The sequence below is a fragment of the Jaculus jaculus genome, chromosome 8, assembly GCF_020740685.1.
Source record: "Jaculus jaculus isolate mJacJac1 chromosome 8, mJacJac1.mat.Y.cur, whole genome shotgun sequence".
Taxonomy (NCBI): Eukaryota; Metazoa; Chordata; class Mammalia; order Rodentia; family Dipodidae; genus Jaculus; species Jaculus jaculus.
Window position 1 is genome coordinate 141965085 of NC_059109.1, and position 16497 is coordinate 141981581.

The 16497-nt window shown below is 39.1% G+C and overlaps 1 protein-coding gene and 1 pseudogene across 1 annotated transcript; one reads left to right on the forward strand and one right to left on the reverse strand.

Moving 5' to 3' along the window:
• Positions 1-4063: 4063 nt before the first annotated feature.
• LOC123462922 (ubiquitin-fold modifier 1-like) lies at positions 4064-4616 on the forward strand. The gene has a single exon (XM_045157260.1). It carries the CDS (start codon positions 4088-4090, stop codon positions 4343-4345), a length of 258 nt encoding a protein of 85 aa, XP_045013195.1. The 5' UTR covers positions 4064-4087; the 3' UTR covers positions 4346-4616.
• A 9461-nt stretch (positions 4617-14077) lies between these two features.
• LOC101605185 lies at positions 14078-14737 on the reverse strand (annotated as a pseudogene).
• Positions 14738-16497: the final 1760 nt, after the last annotated feature.

The window sequence follows — 16497 nt, forward strand, 5'->3', positions numbered from 1 at the left end:
CCATGCATCTAGCTTTATATGGGTACTGGGAATCAAACCCAGGCTTTTATGCTTTTCAGGTAAGCACCTTAACCACTGAGCCATCTGTCCAGCTCCATTTATATATATTTTTTCTCAATTTTTTAAATTAACAACTTCCATGATTATAAATATCCCATGGTATGCCCTCCCTCTCCCCACTTTCCCCTTTGAAACTCCATTCTCCATCATATCCCCTGTCCATCAGTCTCCCTTTTATTTTGATGTCATTATCTTTTGTTCCTATTATGATGGTCTTGTGTAGGTAGTGTCAGGCACTATGAAGTCATGGATATCCAGGCCATTTTGTATCTGGGGGGAGCATGTTATAAGGAGTCCTACCCTCTCTTTGGCTCTTACATTCTTTATGCCACCTCTTCTGCAATAGACCCTGAGCCTTGGAAGGTGTGATAGAGATATTGCAGTACTGAGCACTTCTTTCCAGCACCATGATGCCTTCTGAGTCATCCCAAGGTCACTGCCATCTGAAAAGAGAAGATTCTCTACCAAAAGTGAGAGTAGCATTAATTTTTTTAAACTTTACATTCCAGTTATTCTTATATTGCTGAAATACTGAAATCAATTGAATTTTGCCTCTTGGTCATCTTTTTTAAAATATTTATTTATTTAAGAGAGAGTAAGGAGTATTTGAAGATAAAACCAGCTCTACAGAAAATACTTGATAGAATCCTCCATGCTGAAGAAAAGGAAAAGCACACATATAAGGAACCTAGAAAAAAACAAGCAATACTCAAATACTAGTTAACAGAGGAGAGCACAGGTAGAACCGGAACCACAAAAAAAAAAAAAAAAAAAAAAAGGCAAACATAAATACACACCTTTCAATAACATCTCTTAATATCAATGACCTCAGTGCCCCAACGAAAAGACATAGGTTTGTGGACTGGGTTAAAAAGCAGGATCCTACAATTTGTTGTCTCCAAGAAACTCACCTTTCTACAAAGGATAGACATTATCTTAGGGTGAAAGGTTGGAAAACGGTATTTTAAGCAAATGGGCCTAAAAACAAGCAGGGGTTGCTATCCTAATATCTGACAAGGTAGACTTCAGTCCAACGTTAGTCAAGAAAGATAAGGAAGGTCACTTTATATTGATTAAGGGCACATTCCAACAGGAGGACATTACAATCCTAAACATATATGCACCTAATATGGGGGCTCCTAAATTCATCAAGCAAACACTATTAGAACTAAAGTCACAGATAACACCAAACACAGTGGTAGTGGGTGACTTTAACACCCCACTCTCATCAATTGACAGGTCATCCCGGGGAAAAATAAACAGAGGCAGCTGGACTAAATGAGGTCTTAGAAGGAATGGACCTCACAGATATATACAGGACATTTCATCCAAAAGCTGCAGAATATACATTCTTTTCAGCAGCACATGAAACATTCTCTAAAATAGACCATATATTAGGACACAGAGCAAATCTTAACAAATTCAGGAAAATTGAAATAATTCCTTGCATTCTATCTGACCACAGTGGAATTAAACTACAAATCAGTAGCAAGAAAGGCTATAGAGCATACACAAAATCATGGAAACTAAACAATACACTACTAAATGATGAATGGGTCAATGAAGAAATCAAGAAGGAAATCAAAAAATTTATAGAGTCAAATGATAATGAGAACACAACATACCAAAATCTATGGGACACAATGAAGGCAGTTCTAAGAGGTAAATTTATAGCCTTAAGTGCCTATATTAAGAAATTAGGGCCAGTAAGGTAAAAAGGAGACATAAAGGGTAGAGAAAGGAAGGGAGAAGGATACTTAATAGGTTGATATTGTATATATGTAATTACAATGATTGTAATGGGGAGGTAATATGATGGAGAATGGAATTTCAAATGGGAAAGTGTGGGGGTGGGGAGGGAGAGAATTACCATGGGATATAATTTATAATCATGGAAAATGTTAATAAAAATTAAAAAAAAAAAAGAAATTAGGGGCTGGAGAGATGGCTTAGCAGTTAAGCGCTTGCCTGTGAAGCCTAAGGACCCCGGTTCGAGGCTCGGTTCCCCAGGTCCCATGTTAGCCAGATGCACAAGGGGGCACACGCGTCTGGAGTTCGTTTGCAGTGGCTGGAAGCCCTGGCTCGCCAATTCTCTCTCTCTCCCTCTATCTGTCTTTCTCTCTGTCTGTCACTCTCAAATAAATAAAAAATGAACAAAAAATATATAAAAACAAAAAAGAAATTAGAAAGGTCACAAGTAAACAACCTAATGCTTCGCCTTAAAGCCTTGGAAAAAGAAGAACAAGGCAAACCAAAAATCAGTAGATGGGAAGACATAATAAAGATTAGGGCAGAAATTAATGAAATAGAAACAAAACAAAAACAAAATCCAAAGAATTAATGAAACAAAGAGTTGGTTCTTTGAAAGGATAAACAAGATTGATAAACCCTTAGCAAATCTGGCCAAAGGAAAGATAGAAGAGACACAAATTAATAAAATCAGAGATGGAAAAGATAACATCACAACAAATTCCAGAGAAATTCAAAAAATCATAGGTACATACTATAAAAGCATATACTCCACAAAGTATGAAAATCTGAAAGAAATGGATGATTTCCTTGATTTATATGACCTACCTAAATTAAATCAAGATGAGATTAATCACTTAAATAGACCTATAACAAACATGGAGATCCGAACAGTTATCAATAATCTCCCAACTAAAAAAAGCCCAGGCCCAGATGGATTCACTGCTGAATTTTACCAGACCTTCAAGGAAGAGCTAACACCATTGCTTCTTAAGCTTTTCCAGGAAATAGAAAAAGAAAGAATTCTACCAAACTCCTTCTATGAAGCCAGCATCACCCTGATACCAAAACCAGGCAAAGATAAAACAGAAAAGGAAAATTACAGACCAATCTCCCTCATGAACATAGATGCAAAAATTCTCAACAAAATATTGGCAGACAGAATACAAGAATATATCAAAAAGATCATTCACCCTGACCAAGTAGGCTTTATCCCAGAGATGCAGAGATGGTTCAATATACACAAATCTATAAATGTAATACATTTTATAAATGGGTTGAAGGACAAAAATCACATAATCATCTCATTAGACGCAGAGAAAGTGTTTGACAAAATCCAACATCCCTTCATGATAAAAGTCTTACAGAGACTGGGAATAGAAGGAACATATCTCAATATAATAAAAGCTATTTATGACAAGCCTACAGCCAACATATTACGAAATGGGGAAAAACTGGAAGCTTTTCCGCTAAAATCAGGAACAAGACAAGGGTGTTCACTGTCCCCACTTTTATTTAATATAGTTTTGGAAGTCTTAGCCATAGCAATAAGGCAAGAGACACACATAAAAGGGATACAAATTGGAAATGAAGAGATCAAGTTATCATTACTTGCAGATGACATGATTCTATACATAAAGGACCCTAAAGACTCTACTAGTTAACTGTTAGAGCTGATCAAAACCTACAGCCATGTAGCAGGATACAAAATAAATACACAGAAATCAGTAGCCTTCATATATGCTAACAACAAACAGAGGATGAAATCAGAGAATCACTCCCATTCACAATTGCATCAAAAAAAATAAAAAATAAAAAAATAAAGTACCTTGGAATAAACCTAACCAAGGAAGCAAAAGATCTCTACCATGAAAACTTTAAAACATTCAAGCGAGAAATTGCAGAAGACACTAGAAAGTGGAGAAACATCCCTTGTTCCTGGATGGGAAGAATCAATATTGTGAAAATGGCAATCTTACCAAAAGCAATCTAAACATTTAATGCAATCCCTATCAAAATTCCAAAGGCATTCTTCATGGAAATAGAAAAAAACAATCCAAAAATTCATTTGGAATCACAACAAACCTCGAATATCTAAAATAATACTGAGCAACAAAAATAAGGCTGGTGGTATCACCATACCTGATTTTAACCTATACTACAGAGCCATAGTAACAAAAACAGCATGGTGCTGGCACAAAAACAGACATGTAGATCAGTGGAACAGAATAGAGGACCCAGTCCAGACCGGCCTGCGGGGCGTCGGTGCGGCTCCACCATGTCGAAGGTGTCTTTTAAGATCACGCTCACGTTGGACCCGCGGCTGCCCTACAAAGTACTCAGTGTTCCTGAAAGTACACCTTTTACAGCAGTCTTAAAGTTTGCAGCAGAAGAATTTAAAGTTCCTGCAGCAACAAGTGCAATTATTACCAATGATGGAATAGGAATAAATCCTGCTCAGACTGCTGGAAATGTTTTTCTAAAGCACGGTTCAGAACTACGAATTATTCCTAGAGATCGTGTTGGAAGTCATTAATACATGCAACTTGGAGCACAGTTACCGACCAGAATAAATATTGATGTTTGTTGTTGCTGTAAAATTGAAATCAGGTATTTAAGATACTATGAAAATAACAAGAATCAAAGAAACAATGAACGGTGGCTCTTCTGTCCCTTGTTGTTCATACTTTTCATATGAAGTGGGAAGCCTCATGGGTGGAGGGCACGACCTCCAGAGAAGGTGGTACAGTTGATGGTTGCTACCTCATCACAATTGAGAGTTCACTTGTGGCAAATGGATTATCTGACTTGGCAAATAATTCTTAGCTAGAACAATTTGAAAGTTAAAGTTCACTGTCACACTTGTATTTGAGTTAAAATATAAAAGGATTATAGGTCATGGATGACAATTGACTTGATATTATCTTACTTGCAAACTCGTAGTTTGATTACTCTATAGTCTGATGATGTTAATAGACATTTCAGTGAAAAAAAATCTGTTTTTTAAGTTTCAACCTTAATATATCCTATAAATTTTAATTTCTCATCATGAAGCCAAAAGGTGAATTTTTAGATCTATCCATTGTATCTATAAATATTTTAACTGCGATCTTGCAAAATTCAGTGTTTATAATTGAATTGAGAAAAGTAGAAACATCTTTTGTTGAGTTATGTATTCTTTTAATACCAACTTACATGACAGAAATCCTCAAGAAACCATTTTTTGAGGATATTTTTGAACAGCGTTCAGAAAGAATGTTGCAGAGGAGACCTGAAGTGTACGCGTGGCTTTGAGCAAAGCAGCACTTGACTGGATGTGCTGATGAGCAGAACTCGCTAAAGACCTGGCCATTAAGGCAGTGTCACTACTAGTCATCTTGTGGATAAGAAGCCTGGGAGGGAAGATGGGAAAGCCCCGATGGCCTGACTGAGACAAGAAAGCAAAGGACAGCAGTGACAAGGAACAGCACCGAGCTGCAGGAAAATTCCATGGGCTGGACAAACCTAAAAGAATAGGTTGTAGAAAAGCGAAAGGGAAGACAAAATACATGACATAGACTTAAGTACCAGATGACAGAGAGGAGGCTATATTATTATTATTATTTTATTTATTTATTTATTTATTTATTTATTTATTTATTTATTTGAGAGCGACAGACAGAGAAAGACATATAGAGGGAGAGAGAGAGAATGGGCGCGCCAGGGCTTCCAGCCTCTGCAGACGAACTCCAGTTGTGTGCGCCCCCTTGTGCGTCTGGCGAACGTGGGACCTGGGGAAGCGAGCCTCGAACCGGGGTCCTTAGGCTTCACAGGCCAGTGCTTAACCACTAAGCCATCTCTCCAGCCTGGGGCTATATTATATAACTGTAAACACTTCAGAAATACCCTTGATGAAGGTCCGAAGAAAGATTTGTCCATACAGAGAAAACCTTGATCTCTGCTGTCTTGAAGGATGAATTAAAGGCTCATGACTCAGAGCCGGGGGCTTGAGCAGCTGCATTTTCAGTAGTGCGCTCTGGAGGCGAGGGGAAGGCAGGTTCTCACTAACTACTCGCTACATCCATGGATAAAGCTCTAGGGCCAAGTTTTACCTTGACATGTTTGAGTGTTACAGGGCCTCAGTTTTATTTATAAGAAAATGTAACACACACAGCATATGAAAGCTACATTAATGGTTTGGGAAATTACTAGATATTGATCACAAATGATCAAAGCAGGGGGTACCAGCTGATACAGGTAATTCTATTTTTATAAAAATCTAGTACTTAGTGACCTGGCTCTTTATAAAATTAGGCCTCAGTTAAGCAGAACTGTCTGAATACTGTCTTTTAAGTTCTGGGCTTAATTATAATTGTCTTCTTTCTCCTCTTATAACACAAGTCTGCCTGCTGCTTGTGCAATCCACTTAAATGTCCTTTGCTATAAAGTGATATATTTAATACTTATTTGTTTGGTTTTGAAAATTAAATTGTAATCTCAAAAACATGTATTAAGCAACTAGATGTTTTATTGTTAAATGTGATCTGTAAGCTCTTTGTGCGTAATGTTTTAAAGCATTGTATTTAAATGCATTACTGGTCCATCATGAATATCTTAGGAAAATACATTTTCTTATACTGTAAAAAAAAAAAAAGAATAGAGGACCCAGATGTAAGCCCAAGTAGCTATAGCCACCTGATATTTGATAAAAATGCCCAAAATACCCATTGGAGAAAAGACAGCCTCTTCAGCAAATGGTGTTGGGAAAACTGGATATATATCTGCAGAAGGATGAAAATAGATTCTTCTCTCTCGCCATGCACAAGAATTAAGTCCAAATGGATTAAAGACCTTAACATCAGACCCGAAACTCTGAAACTGCTAGAGGAAAAAGTAGGGGAAACCCTTCAACATATTGGTCTTGGCAAAGACTTTCTGAATACAACCCCAATTGCTCAGGCAATAAAACCACAAATTAATCACTGGGACCTCATGAAATTACAAAGATTTTGCACTGCAAAGGACACAGTGAAAAAAGCAAAGAGGCAACCTACAGAATGGGAAAAAATCTTCGCCAGCTATATATCTGATAGAGGATTAATATCTAGGATATATAAAGAACTCAAAAAGTTAAATAATAAGGAATCAAACAAGCCAATCAAAAATTGGCTATGGAGCTACATAGAGCATTCTCAAAAGAAGAAATACGAATGGCATATAAGCATCTAAAAAAATGTTCTATGTCACTAGCCATCAGGGAAATGCAGATTAAAACTACATTGAGATTCCATCTCACTCCTGTCAGATTGGCCACCAGCATGAAAACACATGATCATAAATGTTGGCGGGGATGTGGAAAAGGAGGAACCCTTCTACACTGCTCATGGGAATGCAATCTGGTCCAGCCATTGTGGAAATCAGTGTGGAGGTTCCTAAAACAGCTAAAGATTGATCTACCATATGACCCAGCTATAGCACTCCTAGGCATATATCCGAAGGAATCATCTCATTTCCTTAGAAGTACATGCTCAACCATGTTTATTGCTGCTCAATTTATAAGAGCTGGGAAATGGAACCAGCCTAGATGTCCCTCAACAGATGAGTGGATAATGAAGATGTGGCACATTTATACAATGGAGTTCTACTTAGCGGTAAAGAAAAATGAAGTTATGAAATTTGCAGAAAAATGGATGGACCTGGAAAGGATTATACTAAGTGAGGAAACCCAGGCCCAGAAAGCCAAGTGCCATATGTCCTCTCTCATATGTGGATCCTAGCTACAGATGATTGGGCTTCTGCGTGAGAATGAAAATACTTAATAGCAGAGGCCAGTAAGTTAAAAAGGAGACATAAAGGGAAGAGACAGGAAGGGAGGAGGGTACTTAATAGGTTGATATTGTATATGTGTAAGTACAATGATTGTGATGGTGAGGTAATATGATGAAGAATGGAATTTCAAAGGGGAAAGGGGGGGGAGGGAGGGAATTACCATGGGATATTTTTTTTATAACCATGGAAAAAGCTAATAAAAATTAAAAAGAAAACAAAGATAAAAAAGAAAGAAAATATAAAACACGATCATTCATTTTGTTTTTCTCTAGTGAGTCTAAAGCAAAACTTAGTTAGAAAATTGGATTTACCCAAGAGAACTGTATTTTTAAAAATTTTTATTATCATTTTCCATGATTATAAAAAAATATCCCATGGTAATTCCCTCCCTCCCCCCCTTTCCCCTTTGAAATTCCGTTCTCCATCATATTACCTCCCAAGAACTGTATTTCTAATGGAGTTTCCCCATTTGTGAAATAGAGGACTAAATAGTTAAGAGTCACTGAGATGCTATTAGATGACCTGAATGTATTTGTAAAACCATGGGATTAATACAGTACATAAAGCAGAAAAGAAAACAAACCATTTTGTAATGTTTTTCTAAGCACGTATTCCATCATTTAATATATCCAACTTCACTCTATTTTGGGCTGATGATAGAATACACCACTATATATGTGCTACTCAAGTTCTCTACCATAGAGCTATATCCCAAGAGTCAACCTTATTTTTTATTTTATTTTTTTCTAGTTTTTTGAGGTACTGTCTTGCTCTAGCTTAGGCTGACCTGGAATTCACTATTTAGTCTCATGGTGGCCTCAAACTCAGAGGTCTTCCTCCTACCTCTGCCTCCAGAGTGCTGGGATTAAAGGCATGTGCCACCATGTCTGTCAATAGTATATTTTTTTCTGTCTTTCTTTCTTTTTTTATTTTGCCAGCACTACAAGTAAGGAAAAAAGAATTAAAACTTAATAAATGGCAGGTTTATATTGGCAGATAGTATCACGCAAATGATGACTTAGTTAATAGAGGTATTTATTTATTATTTCTCTCTCTATATATATATATATTTATTATTATTGTTGTTGTTGTTATTATTTGGTTTTTCGAGGTAGGGTTTTATTCTAGCTCAGGCTGACTTGGAATTTACTATGTAGTCTTAGGGTGGCTTCAAACTCACAATGATCCTCCTACCCCTGCCTCCCAAGTGCTGGGATTAAATGCATATAACCACCATGCCCAACTATTTTTTCAATTATTATTTGAGGCAGGATTTTACTGTGTGTTCTAGGCTGGCTTTGAACACATAACAATCCTCTTCTGTCAGCTCATCCTCGTGCATGCTGGAATTATAGGTGTTCACAAACATGTCCGGCCAGTGGTGTGAATTTAGACCATTAGCAAACTCTCTTTATGTATTTAGGTATCTGGTTTTTTTTGGAATAGGTTGTTAAAGTATTTAGTGATCATGATGGAAGGTGTCAGCACAGTGGAAGCCCTTGGGAGTCCAGGGCCCTGGACTGGGGAGCTTGAACTCACAGCCATCAGTAGGAGCTGCTCCTCAGCCACCTTGTCTTCTAGTGCATCTTGGTTCACCATGGCAAATCCTGACTTCTTTGAGATGTGAATTTTCAGTCCTCTAGGATACTTGAACCTGGCCCTTCTCAGATCATCAGCCACATGTTCCCTGTTCTGCATCATGTTGGACATGATCTGGTCAATGTGAAAACCACTCTGTATCCTGGAGCTTTTCAAATGCATTCCACATATCTGTAGGCAGCTGAAATAAAAGTGATTATTATTCCCCCTTTTCCTCTTTCTTTCTTTCTTTTTAAAAATTTTTTTGTTTATTTATTTGAGAGCAAAGAGAGAAAGAGGCAGATAGAGAGAGAGAGAATGGGCACACCAGGGCCTCCAGCCACTGCAAATGAACTCCAGATGCATGCGCCCCCTTGTGCATCTAGCTAACGTGAGTCCTGAGGAACCAAGCCTTGAACCGGGGTTCTTAGGCTTCACAGGCCAGCGCTTAACCACTAAGCCATCTCTCCAGCCCTTTTTTTTTTTTTTTTTTTTTTTTTGGTAACGTGCTCAGGCTAGCCTTGAATTTGCCATCTTCCTCATCAGCCTAGTAGATGGGATTCCAGGCCTGCAGTAACAGATTCAGCCTAGTGTATATCCCCAGCATTTAGCCATTTACTTATCTGTATTGGTGTTTGAACCTAAGGTTCTGTAGCACTGATCTATATCAGTAGCTCTCTTATTTCCTCAGTATCAGAGCTCTGATCTTTTCTTTTTCAGTATGATGGCACCTGGCTCTAGTTTCCTCTACACTAGGGACATGCATGTGACTGAGTTCTGCTGAGGTGTTAGTGGAAGTTTTTTGGTGGAGATTATTGGAAAGTTTCTAAACAGATTTACTAAGCTGTTGCATCAACTTTTTTCTCCCTGGAAGGTGCAGAGGATGCCTGGGGTTTTTGCCTCCATTTCATGACAATAATGCTACCTGGAGCCACATGCCAAGTATGGGTGAAGATGTAGTCCAGGTGTGAAAGTGCCACATAACAAAGGAGAAAGTGTGGTGGTGGTGGGGGGAATTAACATGGGATTTTTTTTTTTATAATCATGGAAAATGCTAATAAAAATTAAAAAAAGAAAAGAAAAGAAAGCGCCACATAAACCTTTGAGTGCCTTGCTCTGGATTTCTACTTCACGGAGAAAATGTAGCACTCTGTACAGTTGTAGAGACCTTTTCTCTTTTATTTTACTTCCCTCCCTACCTCTCTTCTCTTTATGTGTGTGTAACTGATTGAAATTCTCCATAGAGATGTGGAACATGGTGGTATTTTTCTTATGTTTTCTTTCCCTTTTCAGTGAAACTAGGAGGCAGAGGAGAGAGTGTGTGTGAGAGAGAATTGGCATGCTATGGCCTCTAGGTGCTGCAAACAAACTCCAGATGCATGTGCCTCTTTGTGCATCTGACTTTATGTGGATACTGGGGAATGAAACCGAGGTCATTAGGCTTTGCAGGCAAGAGTGTTATCTGTTGAGCCATGTCATCAGCCCAGTTGACCCCATTATTAAAATTTTTATTGACAGCTTCCATAATTACAGGTAATAAACCATGTTAATTACCCCCCCAACACTTTCCAATTTACAAATCCATTCTTCATCATATCTCCTCCCTCTCTCCAGTAGTCTTTCTTTTATTTTAATGTCATCCTTTCCTCCTATTATGAGGGTCTTATGAAGGCACTACCAGTCACTTTGAGGTCATGGATATTGTGGCCAATTTCTATCTGAACCAGTGCATTGTAAGCAGTCCTACCCTTCCTTTGGCTCATACATTATTTCTGGCACCTCTTCCTCAGTGGATCCTGAACCTTGGAAGATATGGTAGAGCTATTTCAGTGCTAAATACTCCTATGTCACTGCTATGGTGACTGTTGGGTCATCCCATTGGTCACCACCATCTGAAAAGGGAAGCTTCTCCAACCCAAAGTGAAAGTAGCATTAGTATATGGGTATGAACATTAAGTAAAGTGCTAACAGGGCAGTTTTGTGAGCATAATATCTGCATTTACTCAGGCATTATATTCCTTGGGCTCATAACCTCACCCACATAAGCTTTTGATTAGGTTTTCAGTATCAGGCATGTATTCCCTCCTGTGGAGCATGCCTCTAGTCCAATTAGAGAGCAGTTGGTTTTCCCCATAACAGACATGCCACTATTGCACCTGTGCAGTCAGTTGACCTGCCTGGCCAAACTTGACGCTTGCAGTGCCCACTGTTTTCACCACTGATGACTTCTGTTTCCCATGGTGCTACATGCATTGCAGCTTTTTCCAGCTTTCTTTCAGTTCTTCTATAGGGAGGAGGTTTTCAGCTCGGCTCCTGCTTGATTTCTCAGTGACCTTGCAGCCCTGGCATGTGGAGTCTTCAGAAATAGGGCCTTGCCATCTATTTCTGATGGGAAACCAATAGCATTGTCAATGGCCTGCAATGTTTTGGATGCCTCAGGGACCTCATTGTCCAACAGCACACTGGAAGGCATTCCACCCTGGCACTGAAATTTTTCTAATAACAGACTATGGCTTCTGGGTGTGCTGTTACCCAAAAGAATAGGCTTCCATATTGCTTATTCACAACATCTTGAATTTTGATAAGCCCTCTCCCCACCCTTCCCATGACCTTACTTAGGCCATTGCACTCCCAGTAATCTGTTCATCTAATATCTGCAGTACCATTCTCTTAAATTTTCCCCTCTCCTTCCTCTCTTATAGCCCTATTCTACCTTACTGACCACTGCTACTAAGTTTTACTCCAACTCACATAAAAGTCCAAACATTTCTAGCTAGGATCCAAATATGAGAGAGATCATGTAGCACTTGGCTTTCTAGACCTGGGTTACCTCACTAAGTATAATCCTTTCCAGATCCATCCATTTCCCTACAAATTTCATAATCTCATTTTTCTTTACCACTGACTATATAATTCTACTACATAAATATTACACATCTTCATTAACCATTTATTACTTGAGGGACATTTATGCTGGTTCCATTTCCTAGCTCTTATGAATAGAGCAGCAATAAACATTGTTGAGCAAGTATCTCTAAGGTATCGATAAAAGTCCCCAGGATACATGGCTAGGAGTAGTATATCTGGGTCATAAGGCAAATCTATTTTTTATTTATTTTTATTTTTTTAAACCTCTGCAATTATTAGTTTATTAGTATCATCCAGGACTCAGATGTTCAGTATTCCTCCTGAAATTACATAAACAAATGCAAATGGAAAGAATTCGAGTCAAAATTATATAACAAAACAGCACTCCATCACAAAAGTGTGTGAAATTACAAGAACGCTATTTTAACACTGGCACTTTAAGAGAACGATAATTTTAAAACCACAAAATTCGCCAAATTGTTCCTTAAACTGCTAAGGAGATAAACATGACTCAAATGAGTGAGTTTGGGTTTTGGAAAGAAAAATAAAGTCAATTGGGGGCTGGAGAGATGGCTTAGCAGTTAAGCGCTTGCCTGTGAAGCCTAAGGACCCCGGTTCGAGGCTCGGTTCCCCAGATCCCACGTTAGCCAGATGCACAAGGGGGCGCATGCGTCTGGAGTTCGTTTGCAGAGACTGGAAGCCCTGGTGCGCCCATTCTCTCTCTCTCCCTCTATCTGTCTTTCTCTCTGTGTCTGTCGCTCTCAAATTTAAAAAAAATAAAAATAAAAATAAAATAAAATAAAGTCAATTGGGTAACTGGCACTAAGATGTGAAATTTGTCTTCCTCATATCTGATTTATTAAAGGGGAAATCATAACATAGGAAAATACATCCTACTTTAATTTTAAATGTGGCATAAGTTTAAAAGAGGGCCTAAATAATTAAAAATACTTCTAATAGCCTCATTTCCTGAGCAATCCATATTTAGATAAACGGGAAAGTGTATAGCCAGCACTTTCATAGTCTTCCCTGGGAATAATGTCAACAAAACGTTTAATATGGCGGTCTTGTATTTTAAGCTCACACTTTTGGGGATACATTCTCATGTCTTCTTTCATGTGGGAACTTCAAAATATAACTGCTATTACATGGTAATGGGAGTTAAAGAATACAGAGTCCTCATTCAAAGATTAGAACATACTTTTCTATTAGTCTTTCAAGGGCAGACTTTCAAATTGTTTGATTCTAATAATCCCATGTTATGAAAACAGTTGGTTACTCTTCGTGTTGTAAACATTAGTGGGTTATGTGAACTCTCATCCACTGATCAAGATTTTGGAGTTTCAGTTATGGGTGAAAATTTTTTCAAACATTTTATTATCCCTATCGTGATATGCAGGATGTGTAGACAAAAGCACTTTACTCAGCCTGACTATATGAAAAGATAAACACTGCAATAATCCAAGTGACCCAAAATGGGCAAAAGCAAGATACTAGCTTCCCCTCAAGAAGAAAAATCTCAGACCTATGAAAAGGACAACTATACTAATAAAAAAAAAATGCATTTACTTAGAAGCATTCAGAATGTCAACAAAACAGCTGCAGTTGTTTTTTGCAATAACAGAGTGGTATTCACTTAACAGAACAATAATTATTTCATTTAAGCTGCATCAGAGACAACTGAAGATGAAAAAAAAAACAAAAAAAACTACTGTCCCCACACATAACTAATTTGTGCTGTGCACCAACAAGAACCTGCTTAAAATTTCAATGCCAATTTACAACCCCCATATTGTACCATGCAAGATTAGTGGCTATTGAAAATACCACCAGGACAGGGCTAGCTAAAGACACATTCGGTAGTGTGTTAAGTATACAAAAAAAAAGACACTGTACAGTTTAAAAACAAATCTTACACAGCCTTCCATTTCAATTTTGTTTCTTTAAAAGGAGTGAGTTGCGTACAGGGGGGTTAAATGCTTTATAGACAAGAAAAAAACTGCGCTAGAGAAACTTATTCATCATCATTTTCTTCTTCATCCTCAGCTTCTTCATCTTCCTCTTCCTCATCCTCTCCATCTTCCTCATGTTCCTTCTCTTCCTTCTTTTTCTTGCTCTTTTCAGCCTTGACAACTCCTTCTTTTTTTTTTTTTTTTTTCTGCATTAGGTTCTCCTTTAGCTCTGTAGGCAGCAATGTCCTTATGTCCTTTTCATACTTTTCCTTCAGCCCGGCAGCTTTCTTTTCGCAAGGCTGCTTGTCATTAGCAGCAATGTTGTTCCACCTCTCTCCCAGTTTCTTTGCAACATCACCAATGGATAGGCCAGGATGTTCTCCTTTGGTTTTGGAGCAATATTCATAACAGAACAAGAAGGCCGAAGGAGGCCTCTTGGGTGCATTGGGATCCTTGAACTTCTTTTTTGTTTCCCCTTTAGGAGGGACATAGGTTTTAATTTCTCTCTCATAATGAGCCTTGTCCGCCTTGGCCATGGCTTCAAACTTTCCTTTTTCTTTAGCAGACATAGTCTTCCACCTCTTTGATCAGTACTTACAGAACTTTGAGAAGCTGATGGAAGCATCTGGATGCTTCTTCTTGTGTTCCTCCTGGCAGGTTTGCACAAAGAATGCATATGATGACATTTTGCCTCTGGGCTTCTTAGGGTCTCCTTTGCCCATCATTAGTTGACTTTTTTCACAGAACTGCTGTGCCCAGCTTCCCTGCTTGCATGGCAGCATGCCCGCTCGCCACCTTCAACTCTATTTTTTAAATATATTTTGTTTATTTATTTGAAAAAGAAAGACACACATACATACACAGAGAGAGAGACAGAGAGAGAGAGAGAGAGAGAGGGAGAGAGAATGGGTGTGCCAGTGCCTCTAGCCATTGCAAATGAACCCCAGATGCAGCCCCTCCCCCCACCGTGCATCTAGCTTAGGTGGGACCTGAGGAATTTCACTTGGGTCCTTTGACTTTGCAGGTAAACTCCTTAAATGGTGAGCCATCTATCCAGCCCTGGTAAATCCATTTTTAACTGTGTAAAGAAACTTCACACTGATTTCTACAATGGCCATACAAGATAACATTGCACCAACAGTGGAGAAAGATTTTTTTCTCACATCTTCACCACCATTTATTCTTATTTCTTTTGTTGATGCTAGCCATTCTGACAGGAATGATCTGTAATCTAAAAGAAGTTTTAATTTGAGTTTCCCTGGTGGTCATTTTTTCCTTTAAAATAGACACAAGGTAGCAAATGACAATGCATACAATATTGTAACTTGATTTATGTAACTGGCTATACGATTTTTTTTATTGTTTTTTTGAGGTAGGGTCTCACAATAGTCCAGGCTGACCTAGAATTCCCTGTGCAATCTCAGGATGGCATGAACTCCCTTTGCCTCCCTTTGCTCTCACCCTAGGTTAGAGAATTGGGAGCTTTTCGGCCAGAGAGAAGGCCACGAAGAGGCAGGGGCTCTCCATGTGCTAGGGAAAGGAGGCCCCTGACAGACATGTGACTCAAATGGTCACATCTGCATGGGACATGCAGAGCTTCCAGGTGAAGTGAGAACCTACCAGGGAGTCCTGTGCCCCTTTCTGGCAGGAGGACTGACATCTTTTTGAGGCAGTAGACACACAGGAGTCTCTCGAAAATAGGACTGACATCAAACACATAGGCAGGTATCGACATTCTTTATGCCTTTGAGGCCCAGGGAAAAATTGCGGAGCCCATTCCAGAAAGAATGAGGTGTGTCGGGGTCCAATCGTGTATTCGGAGGCTTTGGGTGCCCACTCGCAGGCTCTGGAGGACCATCCTGACCTGACAATGGAAGCAGGTGGAATGAAGGAGCAGAAGGGTAAGTACTAGATGATCACGGACGTGCCCGCGTTCATTGAGTCACGCTCACACATATGAAGGGAAAGACGGTAAGTACGTAACACACAGTCCACTGTGAACACAGTGACAATCTGTTGTGGCCTTCCATGCTCCTCACAATCATGAGAAGTTCCCATGGGATGTGGAAGAAAAAGAGCAGGCATGGCTATGCTTGATGGTGACATTGCAGAGGACACTGCACACCAGCATCTCCAGTTTTCCAAACAGGTTCCTGTCTTTGGCACTGGAATGATATCTTTACTTGCCAGAAAACGATAGCAATGTCTTTGGGTCAAATGGAAGTCACGTACCGCACATATTTCTCTCTAGGCTATCCCTGTCGAAGGACAAACATTCAGGCCTGTTTGTAACCTTTGACCCATCTTGCAAAGTTTTCATTGAATCTCCGATTTTCAATGATCAGAGCAGCTGAGTATCATCAACACGGACGGGGTGGGGGGGGGGCCTTGAAGTCGGGGCAGGCACCCTTACTGCCAGCAGAGATGAGAGGATGAACTTGACAAGGCAGCCACCCTGTGGCTCCATCCTGAATCCCAGCTC

Bases quoted from the DNA above. Each gene is read 5' to 3' on its own strand.
- LOC123462922 (XM_045157260.1), top strand. From the start codon at position 4,088: ATGTCGAAGGTGTCTTTTAAGATCACGCTCACGTTGGACCCGCGGCTG.